Here is a 23,834-nt window from a genome sequence, read left to right as displayed (position 1 = left end):
TTTGCAACCCCATGGACTGCAAGCACGCCAGGCCTCCCTCTCCATTGCCAACTCCCAGAGTCCGCCCAAACCCATGTCCATGGAGTCGGTGATGCTATCCAACCATCTCATTCTCTGTCATCCCCTTCTCCTCCTGCCTTCAATCTTTCCCAGCATCAGGGTGTTTTCAAATGAGTCAGCTCTTCACATCAGGTGGCCAAAGTATTGGAGTTTCAGCTTCAGCATCAGTCCTTCCAATGAACACCCAGGACTGAGCTCCTTTAGGATGGACTGGTTGGATCTCCTTGCAGTCCAAGGGACTCAAGAGTCTTCTCCAACCCCACAGTTCAAAAGCATCAATTCTTCGGCGCTCAGCTTTCTTTATAGGCCAACTCTCACATCCATACATGACCACTGGGAAAACCATAGCCTTGATCAATATGGGTATGTTTGCATATACAGATATTGGTAGTATGTGTATATCTCTATATGTATTTTATGTGAACTTATGTGGAAATTGTTTGGAAGAACATGAATGAATGCCCTCAGTGATTATACTCAAGTGGTAGGGAATTTTATTTACTCATTAATTCATTTTTGTAATTCTCTGAACTTCTTTGGAGTTTTTTGGGTTTTTTTTTTTTTTGCAATGAATTTGTACTATTTTTATAATAGAATAATTTGTTAATATTAGCTTAGGAAACAAAGAAAGTTAATAACTCTGTTTTAAATGTATTCAGTTCAGTTTAGTCGCTCAGTCGTGTCCGACTCTTTGCTACCCCATGAATCGCAGCAATGTATTAGCCAATCTAAATGCAAATCTTATCCGCTCATACTAAGACGGCCTCTAGCTCTTATTCACATTAGAAGCCCCCTCTGGTCCCAGGACTATCTTTAATTATAATAATAAAGATAAGAGGAAGAGTTAAGATACTGATGTCCATTTGCCGAGCACATCCTCTGTGCCAGGCACTAGTGGGTACTTCATACACACTTTCTCACTGGATCTTCGAGGTGGCCCAAGACATACCTACTCTCACAGGCTTTGCATCTCCCAGTCTCCCCTGAAGTGGGGACTCCAAGCAAGTGATTTGTTGAGGGAGAGCTCGCATAGGAAATCTGTGAAGCAGTAGGGAGGGAAGCAGGCTGGGCAGGAGAGGTTAAGCAAGGATGTGGGTTCAGCTGACGTCTTGGTTCAGCATGATTCCATGAAGTGATCCCACAGCTCTGCCCCTCTCTGAGGCAAGGACACTGGGCTCTTATTCCGCCCTATCAGTCGGTCACTGGCTATAGGACAACAGGAAGGATGACCAGGGAGGTGGGGTCAACCTCCCAAATGTCTGTTTTGAGGAGAGTGCAGCTGTTAGCAGCAGACGCTTTCAGCAGCTAGGAGATGAGTGTGCTGGACCAATAAAGGAGATGTGGGTGGAGCACCAGCCGCTATGTATTATTATCCCCATTTGATAGCTGGGGAAACTGGCTCAGAGAGGTGAGGCAACTTGCCCAAGGTTACACAGCTAACCTTCCAGTAGTCATGTATGGATGTGAGAGTTGGACTATAAAGAAAGCTGAGCATTGCAGAACTGATGCTTTTGAGCTATGATGTTGGAGAAGTCCAATGGTCTGCAAGGAGATCCAACCAGTCCATCCTAAAGGAAATCGATCCTGAATATTCACTGGAAGGACTGATGCTGAAGCTGAAACTCCAATACTTTGGCCACCTGATGCGAAGAACTGACTCACTGGAAAAGACCCTGATGCTGGGAAAAATTGAAGGCAGGAGGAGAAGGGAACGACAGAGAATGAGATGGTTGGATGGCATCACTGACTCGATGGACATGAGTTTGAGCAGGCTCCGGGAACTGGTGATGGACAGGGAAACCTGGTGGGCTGCAGTCCATGGGGTCACAAAGAGTTGGACATGACTGAGCAACTGAACTGAACTGAACACAGCTAACAAGAGACAGAAGCAGGTTTTGAACTCAGATCAGAAGTCCAAGCTCTGAGCCTTGAAACTAGACTCCCTCTCCACAGAGGGAGAGGGGATTGAGGCTGCAGGTATGTACCATCCCACAAACCCTGCCCACTGAGTGCCCCACCACGCACTTCCTCTGCATCACATTAGCGTCTTGGCCGATAGTCAGTTCCAACCTGGGACTTGAAGAAGAGAGCCACAGAAAGCCTTTGTGTTCCAGCTGAGGTCCCTGAAGCTTATACGTCTGTGGAGCCGGTTGCTAGGAGATGCTTCCCAAGAAAGTTTCCTTTGGAAAATGAGCCCAGGCTCTGCCTGCAGCCCCGAGTTATTGTACCTTGGAGAGAGACATTCTACCACGTGTTCCCCTCCAGGCACTAGAAGCAGATCCAATTCCTCCTCCAACTGCTTCTTCTGGGCCCCAGCTCAGAGAGGATCCTGGCTGAGAACAGCTCCTGTACCAGACAAACTAAGAAGCCGGGAGAGAAAGGGCCCTTTGAGATGATCTACCTGTTCACCCCATTATATAAATGGGGAAACTGAGGCACAGGGCATCGAGGGACTCCACAGTGAGTTAGTGATAGGGTCATGACTCATCTCTGTCGTTATCACATGAGCAGCCCTCCCACCCCCAGCCCTGCCTGGTGACACAGAAAGAGCTCAGTATATGGAGACAGAGTACATCTCCCTTTATTTCTTTACCCTTGGGTTTCAAAACCTTCTGGGGGACAAATGATTACTTTGCTCAAGGGGAGAAGAACAGCTGCATTCATTGGGTATCTGCTAAGTGCCGATTCCTGGAATAGGTGTTTTCGGGTCTCTATCTGCTAAACTGACCTCTGGACGGTCTTAGGATCACTGTCTACTGCCTGTAGGATCTATCTGACTAAGGACCACATTTTCCTGGTTTTTGTTTTTGTATTTTTGCATGTCTAGAAAATTTAGCTCACATACTGGATGTTTGTGTGTGTGTGTGTGTTGTAGGGACCCCAGGTTCTGTTTTCTTCTGAATAGTGTTAAATTTTATGTTAGCAGGCAGTTTAATTAACAGTTGATCCCTTTGAAATCTCATGGGCTTGGTTTTACACTTTGCTAGGGAGGAGCTAAGCCCAAGTTCCTTCCGAAGCCTGCCTAACTGGAAAGGTCTTGCCTCCCAACTCTCTCCTCTGAGGACCTTGAAGGATTTGGCTTTAGGCTGTGTTTGGGCAGGGCTGGAACAGCTTTACACTAGAGCACGGTCCCCACTTGTAGGGCCTGGCCTTTCTCCTGTCTTGGCCTGATGCCTGGGGTGAAGGTTGGTCCCATGTCTCCCAGCACTGCCTGACTTGAAGCATCTCAGTCCGCTCTCTACCCCCTGCCAGCTGCCCTCTGGCAAACCTTGGATAGTCCTGCTCTTGGCTGGCATAGCCAAACCTTTGGACAAGGACGTGTGGGTCCTGGGAGGCCCGCACAGACTTCTGGGGTCCCTGGCTCGGCGGCTCCCTCCCCACCAGTGTCTCGGCCTGCACATTCCTTCTCTGGTTGCCCCAAACTCTGATCGCTGCCTCTTGCGCTCAGCGGGACGGTTGTGCTCCGTTTGGTCCCCGGTGCACTGAACCAAGGTCAGAGAATTGTCCCAAGATAAAGACTACATGGTGAGGGACTCACCTGGTGAGTTTCCCTTCCCTCAGAATCGAGGCGCCAACGGTGCTTGCTCAGATGGTAAAGGCTCTGCCTGCAATGCAGGAGACCTGGGTTTGATCCCTGGGAGGGAAATCCCATGGACCGAGGAGCCTGGTGGGCTGCAGTCCATGGGGTGGCAGAGAGTCAGACACGACCAAGGCGACGCACACACACACGCACGGCCCACTGTCTAAGAGCAGCTGCCTTTTACTGCATCAGGTGTTGTGATATTTCGGGTTGGTCTGGTACCAGTTTCTCCATCATGGCTGAGCAGTCTCTCCCTGTATTTATCTTGGAATACTCACAAGAACCCTGAGAAAAAGGACTCGATGCGCTCATTTAACAAGTGAAGGAACCACAGTTCGTGTGGATGCAGTAACATGCCCAAATGGCAGAGCTGGAGAGCCGAAAACCAATTTTTTGGACTTCCAAGCCCATGTGTGGTCCCAGTACTGCCCCTGCTTTCAGTGGAAAAGCTAAAATCGAAACCAAATTTCACTGTCACCATCACCAAAACAGCAGTTTTTTCTGAGCCCACTTACATATTTTCCTGTGTCCCATCTCTTTCCTTGTACCTGTATTCCTACTTCTGCCACTGACCCCCTGGTCTGGGCGATCATCATCCTTCATATGGATGATCATGGTTATCCCCAAGTGGGCCCCCACTGCTTTCTCCCAGAACACGTTTGCTGACTTGCTTCCTCGCTGCTGCCTTCAGTGGCTCCCTGCGACCCACAGCAGCACTTCTCAGAACCAAGAACTGAGAACCACTCCTCAGGGGATGCTGTGGCCCACAGCTCTGCTCTCAGAGATTCTCAGCGGGAAGTGGAAACATGCAGGGTCTCTGCAGGAAAGACATTGTTTAGCGGGCCTTAACCCAGGCTGCTGGCTCATCTAACACCGGCTAAAATCCTGTGAAAGGCACTGGAAAATGTTGGACCACAGAGTCAAGGTTAGTCTTGCTGTCTGCATTTCAGTCTTTCTACATTTCAACCTCCTCTCTCAAGTTCATTTCTGATGACTTCTTGTCACAAGCCATGCGCTCACCCATACCTTTGTCTCCCTTCTAGCTATAAGAATGATATAAGTCTGCAGCCCCTGGCAACTTCTTTGAGGGGGACTGGCTCAGAAACGGAATTAACCAGAGGAAAGTGTAGCCATGATGAAAAGAGGGACTAGGTTTTGAAGGCTTTATAAAGACCTTGGATCCAGTTTACCTGAAGCCATTACTCCTGGACTTTCTGCTGTAAGAGCTGCTAAATTATCTTTTATTCCCTCTTAACTCGGGGCTCCTACAAAAGAGCACTTGGCTGGTATATTTTTCTAGCTGTCTGGCAAGTCTTCTGGGATTGAGCACGATGTCCTGCCCATCTCTGCTCTGCCTCTGGACCTGTGGGACTAAGGGTTGGGGGGTTCAGATGTTTCTTAAACGTCATGAGTCTTTGTCCCTTGAGGGCCACTTTTCTTGGCCCAGCATATGACCAGGCATTGGCAATGTGAGAGTTAACTTCCCGGTTGCCAGCTCTGAGCTTTCTCCTGGAGGGTGGGGGTGAGGAAACTGGTGGGGAAAAGAGCACCAGATATCTCAAAGTAACCCTGCCTTCTGTTTTCATATAACCCCCTCCCTCTGAGTGTGGATGGGATCTGTGACTTGATTCTAACACTAGACTATGGCAAAGTTGATGGCGTGCCACACATAACTATGGTAATGAGGTGTGTGTGTGTGTGTGTGGGGTGTCTTGCTAACACGCAATGCCAAAGAGATTCTCCTTGCTGACTTGATGGAGTGAGCAGGCCTGCTGAGACACACACAAGGCCGGAACGGCTTGCAGCCTATAGAACTGTGGGTGGTCTCAAAGAGCTGAGGCCAACCTCCAGCCAGCAAGCCTCTGGGCCCTTTGTCCTACAACCACAGGGAACTGAACTCTGAAAACAACCTGAATGAGCTCAGAAGTAGATTCTGCCCCAGTCAGCCTCCAGATGAGACCCCAGCCTGACCAATCCTTCGTGAGGTTCTGAGCAGAGGATGTGGCTAAGCAAGGCTAGGACTCTAGCCCGTGGGAACTGTGACAGATACGGAAGCTGCAAGGTCTGTAGTGATGTGTTACACTGCAGTAGAAAACCAGTGGGCTCTGGAGAGTGAGAGGTCTGGGTTTTATTTCTGCCTCACTTGCCAGCCGTGTGACCTCACATGAGTCCCATCATCTCTCCAAGCCCCAGTGTTTTCCTTTCTGAACAGGAGTAGACTTGGGAGAATTAAGCGAATGCATGTAAAGTACCCAGAAGGGTCTAGAACAGAGTAGATGCTCAATAAATAGCAGTTAAGAGTTATGATTTTTTCATTCACTTAAAAAACTTCTAAAATACTTATCATAATTACTTTGATACACAGGAAAAATAGTTTTGCTTCAAATAGTTAAGGGGATTTCCTTATCTGGGCTTCCCTGGTGGCTCAGATGGTTAAAAAAAAAAAGAAAGAAAGAAATACATCTGCCAATAAAGGAGACACAGGTTTGACCCCTGGGTGGGGAAGATCCCCGGAGAAGAAAATGGCAACCCACTCTAGTATTCTTGCCTGGGAAATCCCATGGACAGAGGAGCCTGGCAGGCTACAGTCCACAGGGTCACAAAGAGTCAGACATGACTTTCACTTTCCTTATCTAAGAGCACAGAGCTCATCAGCAGAGTCAGATGACCACCTGACAATCCCATGCGGGTCTCTTTCTGGAACAGCCCCTTCCTCACACCTGGAGTAACACCAGCTGCCCAACAACTACCCTAAGAGCCAGACACCTCACCTCCACCAACCCTGCAAGGTGGGGTCATTATTCCCATGTTGCAGATGAAGAAACTAGGGCTCAGAGAGGTTGAATCACTTGCCCAGCATCCCACAGCTGCACGTGGTGGAGTTGGGGTTTGGTTTCAGCACCTGCAAGAAACCACCTATTCCACAGCATCCAAACCCAGCTTGGAGTCTCCCTCCCTAGTCCCCTGTGGGGGTGGCCTTGGGGGACACTGGGGCTTTCTGGAACGGGGCAGGGACAAGGAAATCAGCAGTAAGGCCTGGCCCCAGATCCCATTACACCAGGGGAGATTGCGTTTCCCCCGTTCCGGCGCCGTGAGTGGGGCAGAGAGGCGGGCAGGCAGCCACTTCCCTGGTTATTCAAGTAGAAAATTACAGGTGCCCAGAATAGCCTGGGCATTCTTTTATTTATGAATAAGCGGCGAGTCCATGGAGCTGGAATGGGGGCTTACATGTATTTTTTCCACTGGCCACGTTCCCAAGATCTGCAAGGATCCTTAGTTCTCTCAGGGGACTTTCTGGGAAGCCAGGGGAGCTGGCAGGATTGGGCTGTTTTCAGGGCACAGTCGTGGGAAAAGGAGAGACAGCCATGTCCTTCTTGCTGTGTGACCTTGGGCAAATGGCTTCATTTCTTTTATAAAATGGGGTTGGTACTGAACTTACAGAAACGTGTTACTTTCTTCTGAGCATAAAATTAACACTTGCTCATTGTTGACAATGTAGAAAGTGCAAAAAAAAAAAAAAATCACACAATGACCATTATATCCCCCCATAGTCCCTCCATAGTTAAGATAATCAAAGTTAACATTTGGTACATATATCCTTCCAGTCTTGCTTTCTATGCATATAGAAAAAAACAAAACAAAACAGGCAAACCAGGCAATCCTAAAGGAATTCAACCCTGAATATTCACTGGAAAGACTGATGCTGAAGCTCCAATAGTTTGGCCACCTGATGCAAAGAGCCGACTCATTGGAAAAGACCCTGATGCTGGGAAAGGTTGAAGGTGGGAGGAGAAGAGGATGACAGAGGATGAGATGTTTAGATGGCATCACCGACTCAATGGACACAAAATTGAGCAAACTCCGGGAGATAGTGAAGGACAGGGAAGCCTGGCGTGCTGCAGTCCATGGGGTTACAGAGTCAGATATGACTGCACAACTTAACAAAGGCCCAATACCTGAGCACCTGTCCTCTAGAAATGGAACCTTCCCTTACAATCAACGAAGGTTTACAGAGCACTGCCCCAGGCCCTGGGGAGGCTTGGAAGCCAGTTCTCCCTAACACCTCTCATTTTGTTTCTCCAGCCCTGCGCAGACCACCCCAATCCCAAACCATCAGAATGGTTAGTGAGGTGGTAAAGACATTTTTCCAGGTCCCAGACGCAGATGTGGGGCCTGGGGTCTCCTGGGGGGACACCCCCCAGGCCCAAGGCACAGACCGGCTGGCCTGGGCATGGCTGCTGACCCTGTCTCTCCTCCCTGGAGGGTCAATGTGGGGAGCGGCCACCTTCTCCCAGGGCTGGGTCTCGAATAGTTAATATGTGAAGTGCTGAGAGCTGGGACTGACTCACAGTCTGCAGTCGATACATCTTAGCTGTCTCCATGACTGTTATGTCATTATTATTCCTAGTTGGGAGCTAGACAGCCAGAGGCTGTTCCCTTGTGGAGACTTTGTCTTGAACCTGAGGCGGCAGCAGTTCAATCACTTGCAGGATGGAAGTCATGACAGCACTGATGACAGCCACTTCCCATGTCAGGCATAGCAGGGAGCGGGGTGGGCAGGAATCACGTCCGATTCCAGCTCTGCTGACTCATCTGGCGGGCTGCCTGCAGCCTCCACACTGTCAATAAATGGCCACCACTAGTCCCCATTCGCAGATGATGAAACGGAGGTGGACAGGGGTTAAGTAACTCTCCCAAGGTCGCATAGCTGGCAGGTGGCAAACGGGCCACCCCCAGGTTTGTCCAGTGCAGGACCCCTCGTCCAGGAGGCGCGGTCTGTTGGGATGAGGAAGGCCTGGTCCCTACCCCCAAGTGCTCACTGCCTGGTGGCTGAATTCGGCCCAAATCCGGAACCTTCCCAAGTTCCTCGGGTTTCCTGAGGGTTAGTGGGAGAAAGCTGTGGGCCCTGGGGTCAAGACTGTCTTGGTGTTGTGACACCTCCTAGCTCTGTCACCCATTTAGGTGTGGGGCACAGTAAGTGCTCAGTAAGTCTAGCTCTTGGTAAACTGTCACTGATGTTGCTCCCAGAGGACTTAATGAATGTCCAAGGGCCGCTGTGCTTTCCGCCTGAGTGGTGGGCAGAGCTGTGGCTGGTTTAGCTCAAAGAAACTCGGGCCTCCCCCAGCATGTGGGGTTGATTACTATGTGCCAGAAAAAGGTGTCCTAAGTCTGGGCTGCTCCATATACCAGCCTTGGTGTAAAAAGAGGTGACAGGACAGGGAGGGTGTGTGTGTGGGAGGGGGAGGTATGTGTGTGAGACAGTCACTCAGTCATGTCCGAATCCTTGGCGACCCATGGACTGTAGCCCGCAAGGGTCCTCTGTCCATGGGATTCTCCAGGCAAGGATAGTGGAGTGGGTTGCCATGCCCTCCTCCAGGCGATCTTCCCAACCCAGGGATAGAACCCGGGTCTCCTGCATTGCAGGCAGATTCTTTACTGTCAGGGCGGGGGTAGTTATGCCCAAAGAATCCCAAATCTGTTACATCCTCTTTGTGTTTGACCACCTTAGGTCAGGCAGGTACTCTTGACTTTCTGCAGCATGTGTTTATGGGCAGTTCCCTGGAGGAAACTCCGCCTAGAGAGCTGTGACAACCTGATCTAGAGAAGCAAGGGAACTGCTGCTTCAGGGCATGCTGCCTGGCTCTGGGAAACACCACCGCACCAGGTGGTGATGCTGGGGCAGGCCCACGGCTGAGGGAGTGGGCTGTGAGGCTGCCGCCCACCTGGGTCTGATTCCCGCGTTCACCACTGCCCTGCTGTGTGACCTGGGGCCAGGTACCTAACCTCTCTGATCAGGTCCCATCTGTACAGTGGGGACAACAGTAGTGCCGACACCGTGGGGTTGCTGTGAGATGGTACGTGGCGCATCATAATCACTCACCAAATGGGATATTATTACTTCCTTGAAATAAAGTTATTTGAAGCCATGTGGGTCCAAGTTGCCAAAGTGCTCAGTATGAGACTGAAGAATGAGTCGAGTCACATTCTGGAGATTATGTTTTTTGCAGCTGAGTTTCTCGCCTCTGGGAAACGAGCTCCCTCAAAAACCTGACATGGCCCTGTTCCCTCTTCTTGGGGAGTCTGAACATCCTCATGTACACATAGCATTTTATATGTTACTTCATAGAGACCCACCCATGAGCCTAAAAGTGAAATTTATCCCAAGGAAAGGACAAGGGGTGTGCACCAAAATACATCTACTACGACATGCAAGTACCAAAAAACAAAGTAAATACCTCCAAATCAAGGACTGGCTAAGCACACCGTGGCAGGTCCACATTCATGGGACACGATGCACCCACGTGGAAGGAGCTGCAGCAAAGGATGTGTGTGATCTACCGCAGAGGGTGGGGGCCGAGGCCTCACGGGTGCGCATTTCCGCACAGTGACAGCGTGGACCGCCAGGTCTCAAAGGATTCACACTGCGTGTCAGCAGTGGTTATGCTGGACACAAGAATAATGGGTGATTTTAATTTTGTTTTCCTTTTCTGTACTTTATGATTTTTCTATCATATAGTATTTCAGTAATAGCTGAGAAAACTTTTAAATTAGAGGAGCAAAGTTCACTTTTAAAAATGATGAATATGGAGTGTTGTGGAAAGTTAGGAAAATACAGAGGGAAAAAAGCCAATTCATCTGGCTTTGATCACATATGGCTGTTGGTACAATCTGTTCCCTGCAAGGAAGCAAATCTGCTTGACCTTCCTCTCACACTCCCCGGCCTCCGGTGGAGCACAAGGATCCATCTCTCCTGTTCCCCCGTCCCTCTGTTACCGCCCCCACTCCTGGGCTTCAGTTATCTTCTCTTTGAAGGATACATATTGCTATGGCTGGCAGCTCCATGGAGCTCATATGGCCAGCCGGAAGGAGCTGACCAACTCTGATCAGATGGAGTAACAAATAGTAAGCCGCCCTTTGCTAAACCTTTACAATGTGTCAAGTGCTGTGTTTGGTTGGCTCTGTTATTAACCCAGTTTCATACATGGGAAAGCTGAGGTCAAGGAGGTAGCCAACCTCATGAAGCTAGTGAGCAGGAAAGCCAGGACTCAGACAGAGGTTCTCCTGACGTCATGGCCGGGGCCCCAGATGTGAAGCTACTGCTGACTCCCAGCTGGCTAAGCTCAGACACGTCTCACGCCCAGCTGCTTGGCCCAGTTCCCCCAACCTCTGCCCACCCCCGTCTTCTCCCACAGCACTCTCCCCTGCCCGAGTCCTGCCCAGCTTCTGCCTGCCCCCTCCACCTGGAACCTTGCACCCTCCCCTGGGCCTGGCACATCCCTCCAGGGGTCTGCTTAGAGAGCACCTTCTCCAGGAAGTCTTCCCTGATGGCTTCCCTGCCAGGTAGGGTCCCCTAGGCCATGATGCCCCTGTGCGGTGGTGGGCCTGGGAGGAGGCCGGGCTCTCTGCAGGAGACTGTCCCCGCACAGCCCTGTCCAGGAGCCCAGCCTCCCACGCCTGCCAAGCCCTTGCCCCGGGATGGCAGCAGGAGGCGGAGGCAGGAAGCTTGGGTCCTTAGGGCCAGTCCACGTCTGCGCCCGAGAGTCCTCAGTCTCAGCTCCTGCAGGTGCCTGCAGCTCCTGGGGACGCAGGCCCAGGCTTTGTAGCTGGGAGGCTCCCGGCTGCGGGCAGAGCAGGCGCAGGGGAATGCCCACAGGCCGCAGTGCCGGTGGATAGGACCGAGCCAGCAAAGTCCCCCTGGGACATCTCTCTCCCTCTCCCCCAGGTTCACCTGGCTGAGCCTGGATGAGGCATCCCTGGAAAAACCGCCATTGGAACTTTCCACTGACTGGCCTGGTTCTGGAATGGCAGGATTCCGAGACGGAGCCTGTGGTCATTTCTGGCCCGAGTCCCTGACCTGCTCAGGCACAGACTAGACCCACAGCAAGGAGACGGCTGTAGCAATGGGCTCAAAGCAATTCCAGGGCCACCAAGCCTTGGATTCAGGATTTGAGCCTTGCCTAGAACTTTTTTTTTTTTGCATCAGTGTATGAGTGGATCACCCTGTAATTTACTTTTCTTTTACTGTCCTTACTGAACTTTGATATCAACATTACTTTACCATAAAACGAAGTGGGAAGTGGAAGTGTCCCCTCATTTTGTTTGTTTTTTACACTAAAAGACATTTCAAAAGTTCAAACACACTTAAAACCTTATGAGACAACTAAGAGTCGTAGATTTTGAAATCATCACTATTAAAGATTTATTCTTAAAGAGGAAAAACTGAAAAAGGGAAGAATATATAATGGACAAGAGACAACCATTTCGCTAAATGGTGCTGGGAAAATTGGACAGCCATGTGCAGGACACAAGACCAGAGCATCCCTCCAGGCCACGCACAGACACTCAGAATGGACGAGAGACCCAAGTGCAAAGCCTGAAACCAGAGAGCTCCCAGAAGAGGGTACAGGCGGAGCACCACACAGCAACAGTCCCCTGGTCTCCCAAGGCAAAAGAGCCAACATCAAAAACATACCAGCTGCACCCAAGCCAACGCAAAAACCCCTGCACAGCAAAGGAAATCGTCCACTAAATGACCGCAATTCTCTGAATGGGAGGAAATACCCACCAACCACATGACTGCAGCACCTACAACTCAACACCAAAAAAGCAAACAACCCAATCAAAAAAAAAAAAAAACCAGCAGAACACTCGACCATTTTTTCCTAAAGACAATATACAGATGGCCAATGGGCACATGAAAGAACTCTCAACATCACTAACCATCAGAGAAACGCTGCTCAAAACCATGATGAGATCTCACCCACACCTGCCATCATCAACAGGCCAACAAATAACAAACACTGGCAAGGAGAACAGCGAACACCTGTATGCTGTTGGTAGGAATGTAAATTGGTTCACCCATGATGGAAAACAGGATGGCGGTTCCTCAAAACAAAAAATAACTACTATATAATTCAGCAACCCCACTCCTGGGTACATATCTGGAAAAAATGAAAACGGTAATTGGAAAAGACATGTACCCCAATGTTCATAGTAGTACCGTTTACAATAGCCAGTAGATGGGAACGACCCAAGTGTTCATCAACAGGCAAGTGGATTAATGTGTGGGGTATGTAGACACAATGGAGTACTTCTCAGCCCTAAAAAAGAATGAAATTCAGCTATCTGTAGCAACATGAAAGGGCCAAGAGAACACCATGCTTAGTGAAATAAGTCAGACGGATAAAAACAAACATGAAGATGTCACTTATACATCAAATCTAAAAATATATATATGTATATAGCAAAACAGACTCACAGATGTAGGAAACAAACCAGTGATTACCAGTGGGGGAAGGAGGGTGGGCCCTGGGCGACCCTCTGCAGGTCTGCAAGCCTTGTAGTTGCCCAGCCTCGAGAAAGAAGAAAGAGTCGGGAGATATTGATGGAGTCGTTAAGACGTGCCTTTGGTCTAACATTTCTGAAGCAAAAGGTCCCGGAGCGACATGCCAGCGTGTAAGGCAGGCAGGAAAGCAGACAAGTCGTGGCTGCCATCTTTGCTCCTCAGGGAAGAGGGCGGCTGCTATTTATAGACGAATGGACCAATAGGTTGGTTCATCAGTTACCAGGGAAACCAGCAGCTGGGGCATATCCCGCAGAGCCCCTTAGGTTAAGGAGCATCACGAGGGCAGGTGTTTCCTTTTAATAAACTAGCAGGTGGGGCCGTTCTGGGCTAAGGATTAGAACCATCATGAGCTGGGCAGAGGGCAAGCACGCTCGTGTGCATAGGGGATAGGTGAAGCAGAAACGGGCCGAGCAGGGGATGGACAGAGGGCAAGAGAACAGCCACCGTGAGTGGCCTGACCACACGTGCGTGCTAAGTCACTTCACTTGTGTCCAACCCTTTGCAACACTATGGACTGCAGCCCACTGTACACTCCACCTCAAATACCCTGCCTGACCCTTACAATCTTGGTTCTCCCCTCTTCGGAGATATCCATGGGGTCAGGTATGTGGAGGTGCACTGAAACCAAATACAATACTAACGCAAAACCAGATGCAATACAAACCCAAATACAATACAAATGCAGAATGAATGCCATGCAGAGTTCAAGGGGAGGGCAGACTTTGGAGTCAGGCACTTACTGGGTCAATTTTCCCAAGTACAGTGGCATCTCACCGTAGATCCAGCAATCAAACCACTGTCTCCCAGCTGCTCAGACTCGGGGTGAAGTGGAAGGTGCTTACCAGGCACAATACAGGGAGATGGAGGCATTAAGGAATACAAGCAGTGGCAGCAAGCTGAGGCAACCCCACCCCTGCCGGTGGTTTTATCCTGGCCTACAGTTCCATGCCGCCTGTCCACCCCTGGGCCCCACAGCGGGTGACAGATACCAGGGGGGATGGGTGTGGTAGGACAGTGCATGCATGCTGGGTTGGGTCCAACTCTTTTGTGACGCTATGGACTGTGGCCCGGCAGGTTCCTCTGTCCATGGAATTCTCCAGGCAATGGAGGGGGTTGCCATGTCCTTCTCCAGGGCATCTTCCCGACCCAGGGATTGATCCTGGGTTCCCTGCGTTGCAGTCAGATTCTTTACCATCTGAGCCACCAGGGAAGCCACGATTTGAGTTTTCAATATTTTCTGGCAGCTGATGGTGAAGGCCTGTGTGAAGGGCTCCCTTTTCTAATCCTGTTGGTCAGTCTTTCAGTGCAGCCTGTAGTCTGTCTCCCTAGGTCGACCGTGGTCCTGGGACTGGGTTGGGCTCTCTTCCGTGCCCCGGGCCTGAGGCAGTGTCTGATTCAAAGTGGATGCTTAGGACATACCTGTGAAATGAAGGAGTGACCTTCCTGGGTGGTAGCTATGGATTCATTGATTCTCCTTCCTAGGATATGTCCCCTAGCATCCAGACTGAGTGACGGGGAGGTTCCTGCCCTCACGGAGCTGACGTGGTGCTTGGGAAAGCCAGCTATGAAACAGTTAAAGAAACAGCCAAGGGACTTCCCTGGTGGTCCGGTGGTTAGGAATCCATCTGCCAATGCAGGGGACATGGGTTCAATCCCTGATCCGGAAAGATCCCACTCGCCTCTGGGCAACAAAGCCTCTGTGCCACAACCGCTGCAGCCCGTGCGCCTGGAACCTGCGCTCCACGAGGAAGAGTCGTTCCCTCTTACTGCAACCAGAGGAAGCCTGCATGTACCAACGAAGATCCAGGGCAGCCAAAAAATTTAAAAAATAAGGAAATACTCAAGTAAGTGCTGCGAAGCAGCTGCAGGGCTAGGGACCAAGATGGAGGTACTTTAGCTGGAGGGGTCAGGGGCGGCCTTTCTAAGCTGAAGCCTGAAGGAGCCAGTCGTGGAAAGAGCCAGGCCAGAGCACACCATGGGGAGGGCACGGCAGAACAGAGGCTCCGAGGCGGGGAAGCTCTTGGCTTGTTGGAGGAAGCCGTGGACTCCAGTGTGGTTGGAGCAGAGTGAGTGTGAGCGTCTTAGGTGGCCAGGCAGGAGTAGGGGTGGAGGGCTCATCCCCTCTTCTCTATGGTTGTGATTTCCTTGTAACTGCTCTTCAAGCGTTTTACTCAGGAGAGTAGAGGGTCCGTTTCCGAATCAAAGTGAAACTCTCTGGGAATCCCGCGTGGGAAGCCGCTGCCAAGAACAGAAGCCAGCATGAACTGCAGGCCCCAGGAGCACAGCCAGGAGAGGATGAACGGGGTCACGGTTAGGGGCTGAATGGAATTATATCCCCTAAAAGCTATGTTGAAACCCTAGCCCCAGTACCTGTGCACGTCACTTGAATTGCAAACAGGGTTTCTGATGATGTACTCAGTTAGAATGAGGTCATGAGGGTGGGCTCTCAGCTGATATGACTGGTGCCCTTTTAAGAAGACGAGATGCAGACACACAAGAAGATGCCATGTGACAACGGTGGCAGATGCAGGTGAGATGCATCTATAAACCAAGGGATGACAAAGATGGCCGATCAGCAGCTGATGCAGTGCTAAAGAATCCACCTGCTAATGCAGGAGATACAAAAGACGTGGGTTTGATCCCTGGGTTGGGAAGATCCCCTGGAGAAGGAAATGGCGATCCACTCCAGTATTCTTGCCTGGAAAATTCCATGGACAGAGGAGTCTGGTGGACCACAGTCCATGGGGTTGCAAAAAGTCGGACACAACCGAGCGTGCACACTCACACCCCGGGAGCAGAGAGAAAGGCAGAGGACAGGCTCTCCCCAGAGCCTTCAGAGAATCCTGGCTCTGCCGACACCCTGACTGCAGGCCTCCAGCCTCCAGTGCTGTGAGGGGATACAGCTCTGATGCTTTCAGCCACCCAGCCCTCGGGAACCAAGACGTCACTTCCCAGGGCCTGCTTGTGATCAGAATCTCTGTGGGACCTTCACTGATGCTGACCTGATGGTGGGACTCCCCACAAACGTTGGCCCCATCATATACCCCAAAACTCAATGGACATGCTTTTCAGCAAACTCTGGGAGATGGTGAAGGACAGGGAAGCCTGGTGTGCAGCAGTCCACAAGGTCACAAGGAGTTGGACAATGGCTGAGCGACTGAACAACACCCCAAAACGACCCCCAAGTGTTCCCAAGAGTGCACGTGCACAAGGACAACCCTGCAGGGAGGTCCCTCTAGACAGCAGTCGCCCCCTGGTCTCTGGCTGGGCCCCGCGGGTTCTGTTCTGGGGGGGTGACATCCCCAAGCCCCATCATGACTTGCACCCTTGGAAGCAGGAAAACCAACACCAAGTCTGCCTCCCATGGCTTCCTTGGGGTGGCTTTCCTGGTTGCATTTACCCCTCTCAGATTTTAGATGAAGAAGCAAGGCTCCAGCTGCTTGCCTCCCCCCCCCCCCACCCCCCAGGCCTGAGATCTGATCTCTCACTCGAACAAAGCCCCTCGTTCATGAAGGCTTAGGAGACACAGTGTTCTGAAAGCAGATCCCCGGGCCCCTGGCAAGGGAGCTGCTTTTGGGTTTCTGCCTTCTCAAAAGCCGGCTTTTGATTTGGCCCCTCCTGCCCCACCTCCAAGTTCTTTCATGATGGAAATTAAATTCCTCTGAACTTTAAAGCCCTTCTTCGGCGCCGCTCCCAGTGGGGCCGGAATCACCACCAGCTAGTAACTCTACCCACAAGATGAAGATTTATTCTGGCTTGAGATGCGGTTTCATCCTGATGCTCGAAAACAGCAAGTCAACAAGAAGGTGGTCTGAGGCACCAGACGGATTTGGTTCAAGTCCCAGCCCCGGTACTTGCCGGGTGCCTCCCTGAGTCTGGTGAAATAGGGGCGTCGGTACCTTTGTGGTGAGGATTCTTATTAGCACATTCACAAGAAGACTGTTATCTCCTTCTCATCTCCCTGGCCCCTTCCCGGTCACCCCTGCTAGTCCTTCAGGTTTAGTAAAACATGCAGACCTAGTTAAGCAAATGCAGCTCTGGGACAGGCTTGCCCCTCCCCTTCTTACTCAGCCCCGAGTCCTGTGTGGACATTTGAGACCCAGGCAGGGAAGACGTCCTATAAGAAGTGCCAGCTGGGTGGGCATCTTACTTTCTCCTTCAACGTCGTTCCCTCCCAAGCTGGACTTCCAGCCACAAAGACGGACAGGAAAAGTTTCTTGGGAAAGGTGGTTGAAGGGCTTTAAGTGATGGCATTGCATCATTATATAGAGCAATACTCTTGCCTCTGGGCAGACTTAACTAGCACCCGGGCCCAAGGCCCCACTGGCGGATGTCGGATGGATTCCCACCCCTATGAACCCAGGCACTCATCGCTTCTGTGCAGTGCCCGACCTGAACCCAGCCTGGGAAGCCAAGAGCAGCAGAGAATGACAGCTTCATTAGGTGGCCTTAGGGCCCTTAGGAAAACGGTGCCCTTTCTCTGCTTCCAAAGGTCATTCCACCTGCCTTCAAAAGCCCCTTTCAGCCACTCAGAGCGGCGCATCCATGGTGTCACTCATCCATGATGTGGGCATGGCATCGTCTGCCTTGCGGGGCTGGGAGGGTGAAGGGAAGCCTGTGAAAGCCCCGCGCGCGGTGGCTGGCAGGGTCAGTGCTCAGAAACCGCTCTGCCCCCTCCTCCTCGTCTGCCCTCACACCTTGTGACGGAACATCTGCTGGGGGTACAGTCAGAATTCAACACTTGCCTGGTCCAAGAGCAGTCACAAGAGCAGGTGGGCGGGCGCTGGGCCTGGAGCTCAGAGACGGGCTGGATGTGCGGGCCGCCGTCGGGAGGGCCTTCCAGGCATCAGCCGCTGGTGTGAGTGAAGCCCGGGAGGCTGGGAGTCAGGGCTCAGCCAGGAGCAGGTCTCTGCTTTGTTGGGGGTGAGGAAGGGGTCTCCCCATGGGCTCCTGACAGCCTTCTCCTCTTGGCCTGGAGCCCCCCATTCTGAGTCCTCTGGGAGCCTGGTGGTAAACTTTCCCCTCAGAGAAGCTGTCTGAGGTGGTGGGCAGAGTAGCGGGGGGTAGGTTGGTGCGGATGGCGAGGGGCTCCTAATGCAGCCCTCAGGCCCGGCTCAGCTGTGGGCTGGCGAGTGGAACCCTTCCTTGGGCCAACTCTTCAGAGTCAGTGGGGCCGTGCCGGATGGGTGCCTTTTGGGCTCTGTAAGAACAAACACTCCCTTCCAGGCTGTTTATCAAAATTAACCATCTCTCCCAATTTTTTTCCCTTCTGTTTCAGCCATGGAAACATTCTTCTAATGAAGATGAATGCAAAGCAATGAGCGTCTTGGCAAACATCAACAGAGTTGTTCACGGAAGTGAAAAACCCGGGTGGTGCTGAGTTCGGAGGAATGTTGTAGAGAATGCTGTGTCCATGCCCTCAAGGGCTGTCTGAGATTCGTGGGAGTTGCTTTTCCTGGACCCTTTCTACCCAAGGACCTGCAACCTCACTGTCATAAGAACTTAAAGCAAGGATCCACGCAGGACATTGTTGTCTGCACTCATCTCTCTAAAATTAACATACGCCAGGACCGTGGCGGTCCTGTGGCCTTAGGGCCCAGGAAAATGGTCACAGATGGTCTTAGGGCCCAGGAAAATGGTGTCCACCAGGTTCATGCCAGGACCCTTGTGGTCCAGTGGTGAAGAATCCATCTGCCAATTCAGGGGACATGGGTTTGATCCTTGGTTGGGGAACCAAGATCCCATGTGCCACAACTACTGATCCTGCACTCTAGAGTCCACAAGACGCAGCTACTGAAGCCCACACGCCTTACAGCTGTGCCTCCGCAACAAGTGAAGCCAGGAGAAGCCAGCACATCACAACTAGAGAAAGCTGTGTATAGCAGCAAAGAGCCTGTGCGCCACTTCAAAGACTCAGTGCGGCCAAAAATAAAAAATGAAGAAAATCAGTCCACACCCAGCTGCCCAATATTTCCAGCTTCTGGAATGTTCCAAACAGAAACCCTGCTTCCGTGTATTGAAAGTGCCTTCATTTGATCCTCTGCAAAAATCCTGAGTGTGGCCTGGGTACCCGCTTTGCAGATTACAACATGCTGAGTTCAAGGGAAGTTCAGAACTTGCCCAGGACAAGTAGGGGCAACAATGTCTGCTTTGTGACTCTTGGTCCAGCATGCTTTCTGCCTCCCCCTAGAACTTTTCAATTTCTTTCCATTCTCTCTGTTCACACCATGGTCATACCACCTCTCCCACGGGGGTGGCATGACTGAATGCCCAGGATCCATCTTACTCTCTCCTGTTAAGTTTTGGGGGGTGACATTGGGGGACTGATCTCCAGCCCCAAGGGGTTTCTGGTTGGCCACAACCAGTCCCATGGGCCTGCTTCCATCCTTTGCCAGCACCAGGTTCAGGATTCCAGGTGAAGCCAATGCCCTTGGTATTCCCCAGGGGATAAGGGCTGCTTTAGGGATGGCACATGACTTAATTGTTCCCAGTGAAATTCAAGGGAACCTTGCTTGCATATTTCTAGGAAATGCCCTGGAGACATTACTGAGCCATTGGACCTCCACTTAGGGAACCCAATAAATTTCCTTATTGTTTAGACCAGCTGGTTTTGGGTTTTCCCTTCCTCGAAGCAGATGGCATTCTAAGTGAAATCTAATTTATGGGAATTTCAGCAGCCGACTCCAACCTGGAGTCCTCACACTTGGTGCCCTCACTGCAGCTGGAGATGGTCCTGACAAGTCCGACCGGTCAGCCGCATCTTTATCGTCACACGTGCTGTTCCCACCATCATTATTTGCCTGCCTCTCCATCTCCCCAACTCACAGAGACGGCTGTGAAGGCAGGAACCATCCCTTCCATCTCTGGCTCAGTTCCCAGCACAGGGAAGCAGGTGCAAGTATTCTTAGTCACTCAGTCATGTCCAACTACTTGTGACCCCACGGACTGTAGCCTGCCAGGGCCCTCTGTCCATGGGATCCTGCAGGCAAGAATACTGAAATGGATAGCTGTTCCCTTCTTCAGGGGATCTTCCTGACCCGCGGATGGAATCCAGGTCTCCTGCATTGGCAGGAGGATTCTTTACCACTGAGCTCACAGGGAAGCCACAGGGGAGCAGGTACCCAGTTACTATGTTGCTGGGGGAGGCGGGGGCGGGAAAGATGAAGATGTGGATGGAGCTCGGTACCCCGACAGCGCACTTTGTGGGCAGGAGTCATCTCCAAGGGGCAGCTCCGTCCTCCTTTCCTGGTGCTGGGGAAGGAGCTGCAGGCACTACAGAAATGCCCTGGCCCTGGCTCCATGGCCCTGGGAAGTCCTTCCCTTCTCTGACCTCAGTCTTCCCAGCTGTTCAGTGAGGGGGGACTGGACTGCATCACCAAGGCTTTTCTAGAGCTGTTATTTTATGATTACACTGGGGGCAGGGTATGGGATGCCTCTGAGGATAGCAGGGTGCATCTCATGGGACAAGCCCGTCAGAGAGTAAATAGGTGACAGGAATTACTTTCCACACAGCAAGCCTGTTACACATCACACAAAGGCCAGCGGGGTGTTGCCTCTGGAAGGAGGGAGGCGGGCCTGGGGGAGGTCTGGTGGGTGGTCTACCGATGGGGAAGCCTGGGCTTGAGGCTTGCTCACAGCCTTTGCTCCAGCCTGGCTCACCACTGACCCCCGGGGGAAGGCACAGTTGCTGGGTGTCAGCTTTTATGCCTGCCATTGGCCGTGATACTGATGCCCTTGCTGGCTCAAGGGAAGGTTGGTGAGGCTCAGAAGAGGACGCAGGCACGGGAGGATCCGATTCAGGGAGAGACTGAGCGCCCGTTTTGTTCCAGGCATGGGATCATCTGGGTTTTAGGACAATCTGAGGAGGGTCTTTTATCCTTCATTTACTAAGGTAGAATCAGAGAGGTGCAGTGACTTGCCAAAGGTCACAGAGGATGTGGAGGAACTGATTCAGGCCTGTCTGACTGTGTAGCCCATGTTCCTAATCACTGTGCCCTGCTGCCTTCTCCCTGGAGGGCTTTCCCCTGGGGTGGGGAAGGGGCTGGGTCCAAGGATAGGTGTGACTTTCAATCTGGGGGCAAGTTCTGACTGACCCGTTAGGCTGCGTTGAGGATTCTGAAGCTGTCTGGACTTAGTGGGAAAGGGTGTGGGGATCCATTGTGATGTCAGCTGCAGAGTGGGAACAGGGAGAGGCAGACTGTGAGCTATACTTCGTCCTTCCTGGGACAGACCTTATTAGGGTCATTTTTAGGCCTGGGAGCCTGGCTTCCATGATGACTTCCTGCCTCAAGTTCAGCACCGATAGGATCCAGAGGGCAGGAGCGGAAAGAGTGTTTCTGAAAGAGGGGATCGGCTGGGGCCAGGGCCAGGGCCCGAGGCTTGGCTGGGAGGGCAGCTGTGGGATTCCAGAGACTGTGTCCCATCACCTTCCTGCCCTGACTGCAGGTGACCCACACTGACCCCTGCAGGCAGGAGTCAGCCTTGCAATGGGAAGCGAGGCCAGCACTAGGAGGCCTGGCGGCTCAGATGGTAAAGAATCGGCCTCTCGGGATGGGGGATACATGTAAATCCATGGCTGATTCATGTCAATGTATGGCAAAAACCACTACAATACTGTAAAGTAATTAGCCTCCAACTAATAAAAATAAATGGGGGAAAAAAAAAAAGAATCGGCCTGCAATGCAGGAGATCCGGGTTCAGTCCCTGAGTCGGGAAGATCGCCTGGAGGAGGGCACGGCAACCCACTCCAGTATTCTTGCCTGGAGAATCCCCATGGACAGAGGAGCCTGGTGGGCTACAGTCCATGGGGTTGCAAACAGTCGGACACAGCTTAGCATGCATGCAGCGGTTATCTAGCCCAACACTCCTATTTTGCAAATGGAGAAACTAAGGACCAGAGTTCTTCCTCCACAGGTCCATGATGTACTCTTCTTTAAATTTGAAAAGTGTGGGATGGGCCGGGTTGGAAGAAAGTTTGCAGTTAAGCAGAAGGGGGTCAAAATCCTGCCCTTTTCCACACTGGCTAAGAAGTCCCGCTTGGCCTCTGAACCTCACTTCCTCGCCTTTAATACAACAGGTCATCACAGCTGGGTGAGGATTAGCATCTCCGGGAATGGGGCCCTCTGGGGGTCAGGAAGCTGATAAGCACTTTACTGGCAGCATCTCAGGGATCCCCCCAGAGAGGGACACCCACCCCACTTCCCAGGTGAGGACTGGGATGCAGAGGGTGGGGTTCCTCACCACAGGAAGTAGGTGGAGGAGCTGGGACCCGGCAGCCTGACCACATTGCTGGTGGGCAGTCCTGGAATGGCTGTGAGCATGTGCCAAAATTCCCCAAGAGTGTGAAAAGGCTCAGACTCCCAGCCCCTCCTCAGAGACTCTGACCCAGGGGCTCTGGGTGAGGCCTGAGATAGTGACAGGTTAACAAGCCCCCTCCCACACCTCCCCCCCCCCCCCACCATGTTTAAAGCCAACACAAGGGGTGTACAGACCTCGTTTTCAGAAACGCCGCACTGGCTGTGCTGTCTACAACACTCCCTCCCCCTACCCCATGGAGAACCCAGATTTAGAAGGATAATAGATGGATGGACAATATGGATAGATGGATAATAATACGAAGACAAATCTACCAACAACAGGCCATAGTTTGTATATAGCCCACTATGTGCCAGGCACTCTTTCAAACACTTTGCATATTGTAATTCTTTTAATCCCCACCACATGCCTGGGAGGTAGTGACTACTAACGTCCCCATTTCACAGACGAGGAAATGAGCTACCGAGAGCTTCAATAACTTGCCCTTGGCCCTACCTCTGGTGATAACTGGCTAGCCAAGTTAGTTACAATGGTGGTTATTGTTTTCTTGCCCTGCCGTCACCTGTGCCAGGCTCCCCTGGTGCTGGGGTGGGGGTTTCGGGGAGCGGCCAGGGAACCTGGAGGCAGGACAGGAAGGGTGTGTGTGTGTGTGTGTATAAGACCAGGGAGCTTGAGAGGCCAGGCGGCCCCAGGTCTGATTCAGAGATGGAGAGATTGGACGCAGGCCTTGCCCTGAGCCCCAGCCAGGATTCCACATGAAATCTTAGCGCTGAGCTCAGGGAGGGGGCCGGCCGGCAGAGTGTGAGGGACCCCACCTGGTGGGCGCAGCCTCCCTCCCCGCGTCCAGGGCATCTGCAGGACTCTTGGGGACTCCTACCTTCTTCCCCTGGGCAGCTCCCATGGCACAAAGCGGGCACCGGGCTTGGCTGGGCCCGGGGCCAGGCCGAGGGGTCCTCCCCTCGGTGTTATTTCAGGATCCGGGGCCCGAGGGGTGCCCTGGGCCAGGGGCCCCCGTCCTCCTGTGGCTCATTCTCCTCAGGCACAAAGGCGGCTTTCACGGCTGCTCCTAAGCCGGCTGCTCCTCAGACAGGCTTAGGGTGATTGATCCTGACGGAGGGGCCTGCTGGCCCCAGGCAGCCGCGGCCCTCCTGGGGTCCCGGTGGGTCCTCACCTCCCGCACTCCTGCCCCTCCCAGCGAGGAGCAGAGCAGTCCTCTCCCCCCCAGAGCAGGCAGCTGGGGAGAGGCAGGTGACCTCTGGCAGCCCAGAGGGCTGGGCTTGACATCCAAGCCCAGACAGGCTCGGCAGAGATCGGGAGGGTCTGTGTGGGAATGTGACCCTCAGGCTGTTTCAGCCTGTTAAGAACAGATCTGAGAAGGCCCTCGGGGCTGGGGTTCTCTGGAGCAGAGACGCCCGGAGCGGAATGCTTCATTCACCAGAGCCGCAGTCCAAGCCGGGCGGCGGGTTTGGGCTCAGGCCAGGAAAATATCTGGAGGCTGGATTCCAGGCTGGGGGCCAAGGTCTCAGTGTCGCC

The 23,834-nt window shown here is 52.2% G+C and overlaps 1 protein-coding gene across 1 annotated transcript in view; it reads right to left on the bottom strand.

Moving 5' to 3' along the window:
• Nucleotides 1-23,634, bottom strand: part of FAM107A (family with sequence similarity 107 member A) — an 87,700-nt gene extending 64,066 nt beyond the window's left edge. Inside the window, exon 1 of the mRNA XM_020907848.2 lies at nucleotides 23,179-23,634. Coding sequence (XP_020763507.1) covers nucleotides 23,179-23,202 — 24 coding nt within the window. The 5' untranslated portion in view covers nucleotides 23,203-23,634. The remainder of the gene's footprint in view (nucleotides 1-23,178) is intronic.
• Between the last annotated feature and the right edge of the window lie 200 nt (nucleotides 23,635-23,834).

The sequence above is a fragment of the Odocoileus virginianus genome, chromosome 26 (genome assembly GCF_023699985.2).
Source record: "Odocoileus virginianus isolate 20LAN1187 ecotype Illinois chromosome 26, Ovbor_1.2, whole genome shotgun sequence".
In the NCBI taxonomy this organism is placed as follows: domain Eukaryota; kingdom Metazoa; phylum Chordata; class Mammalia; order Artiodactyla; family Cervidae; genus Odocoileus; species Odocoileus virginianus.
The sequence above is the reverse complement of the archived record's forward strand: the minus strand, read 5'-3'. Positions and strand labels throughout refer to the sequence as shown.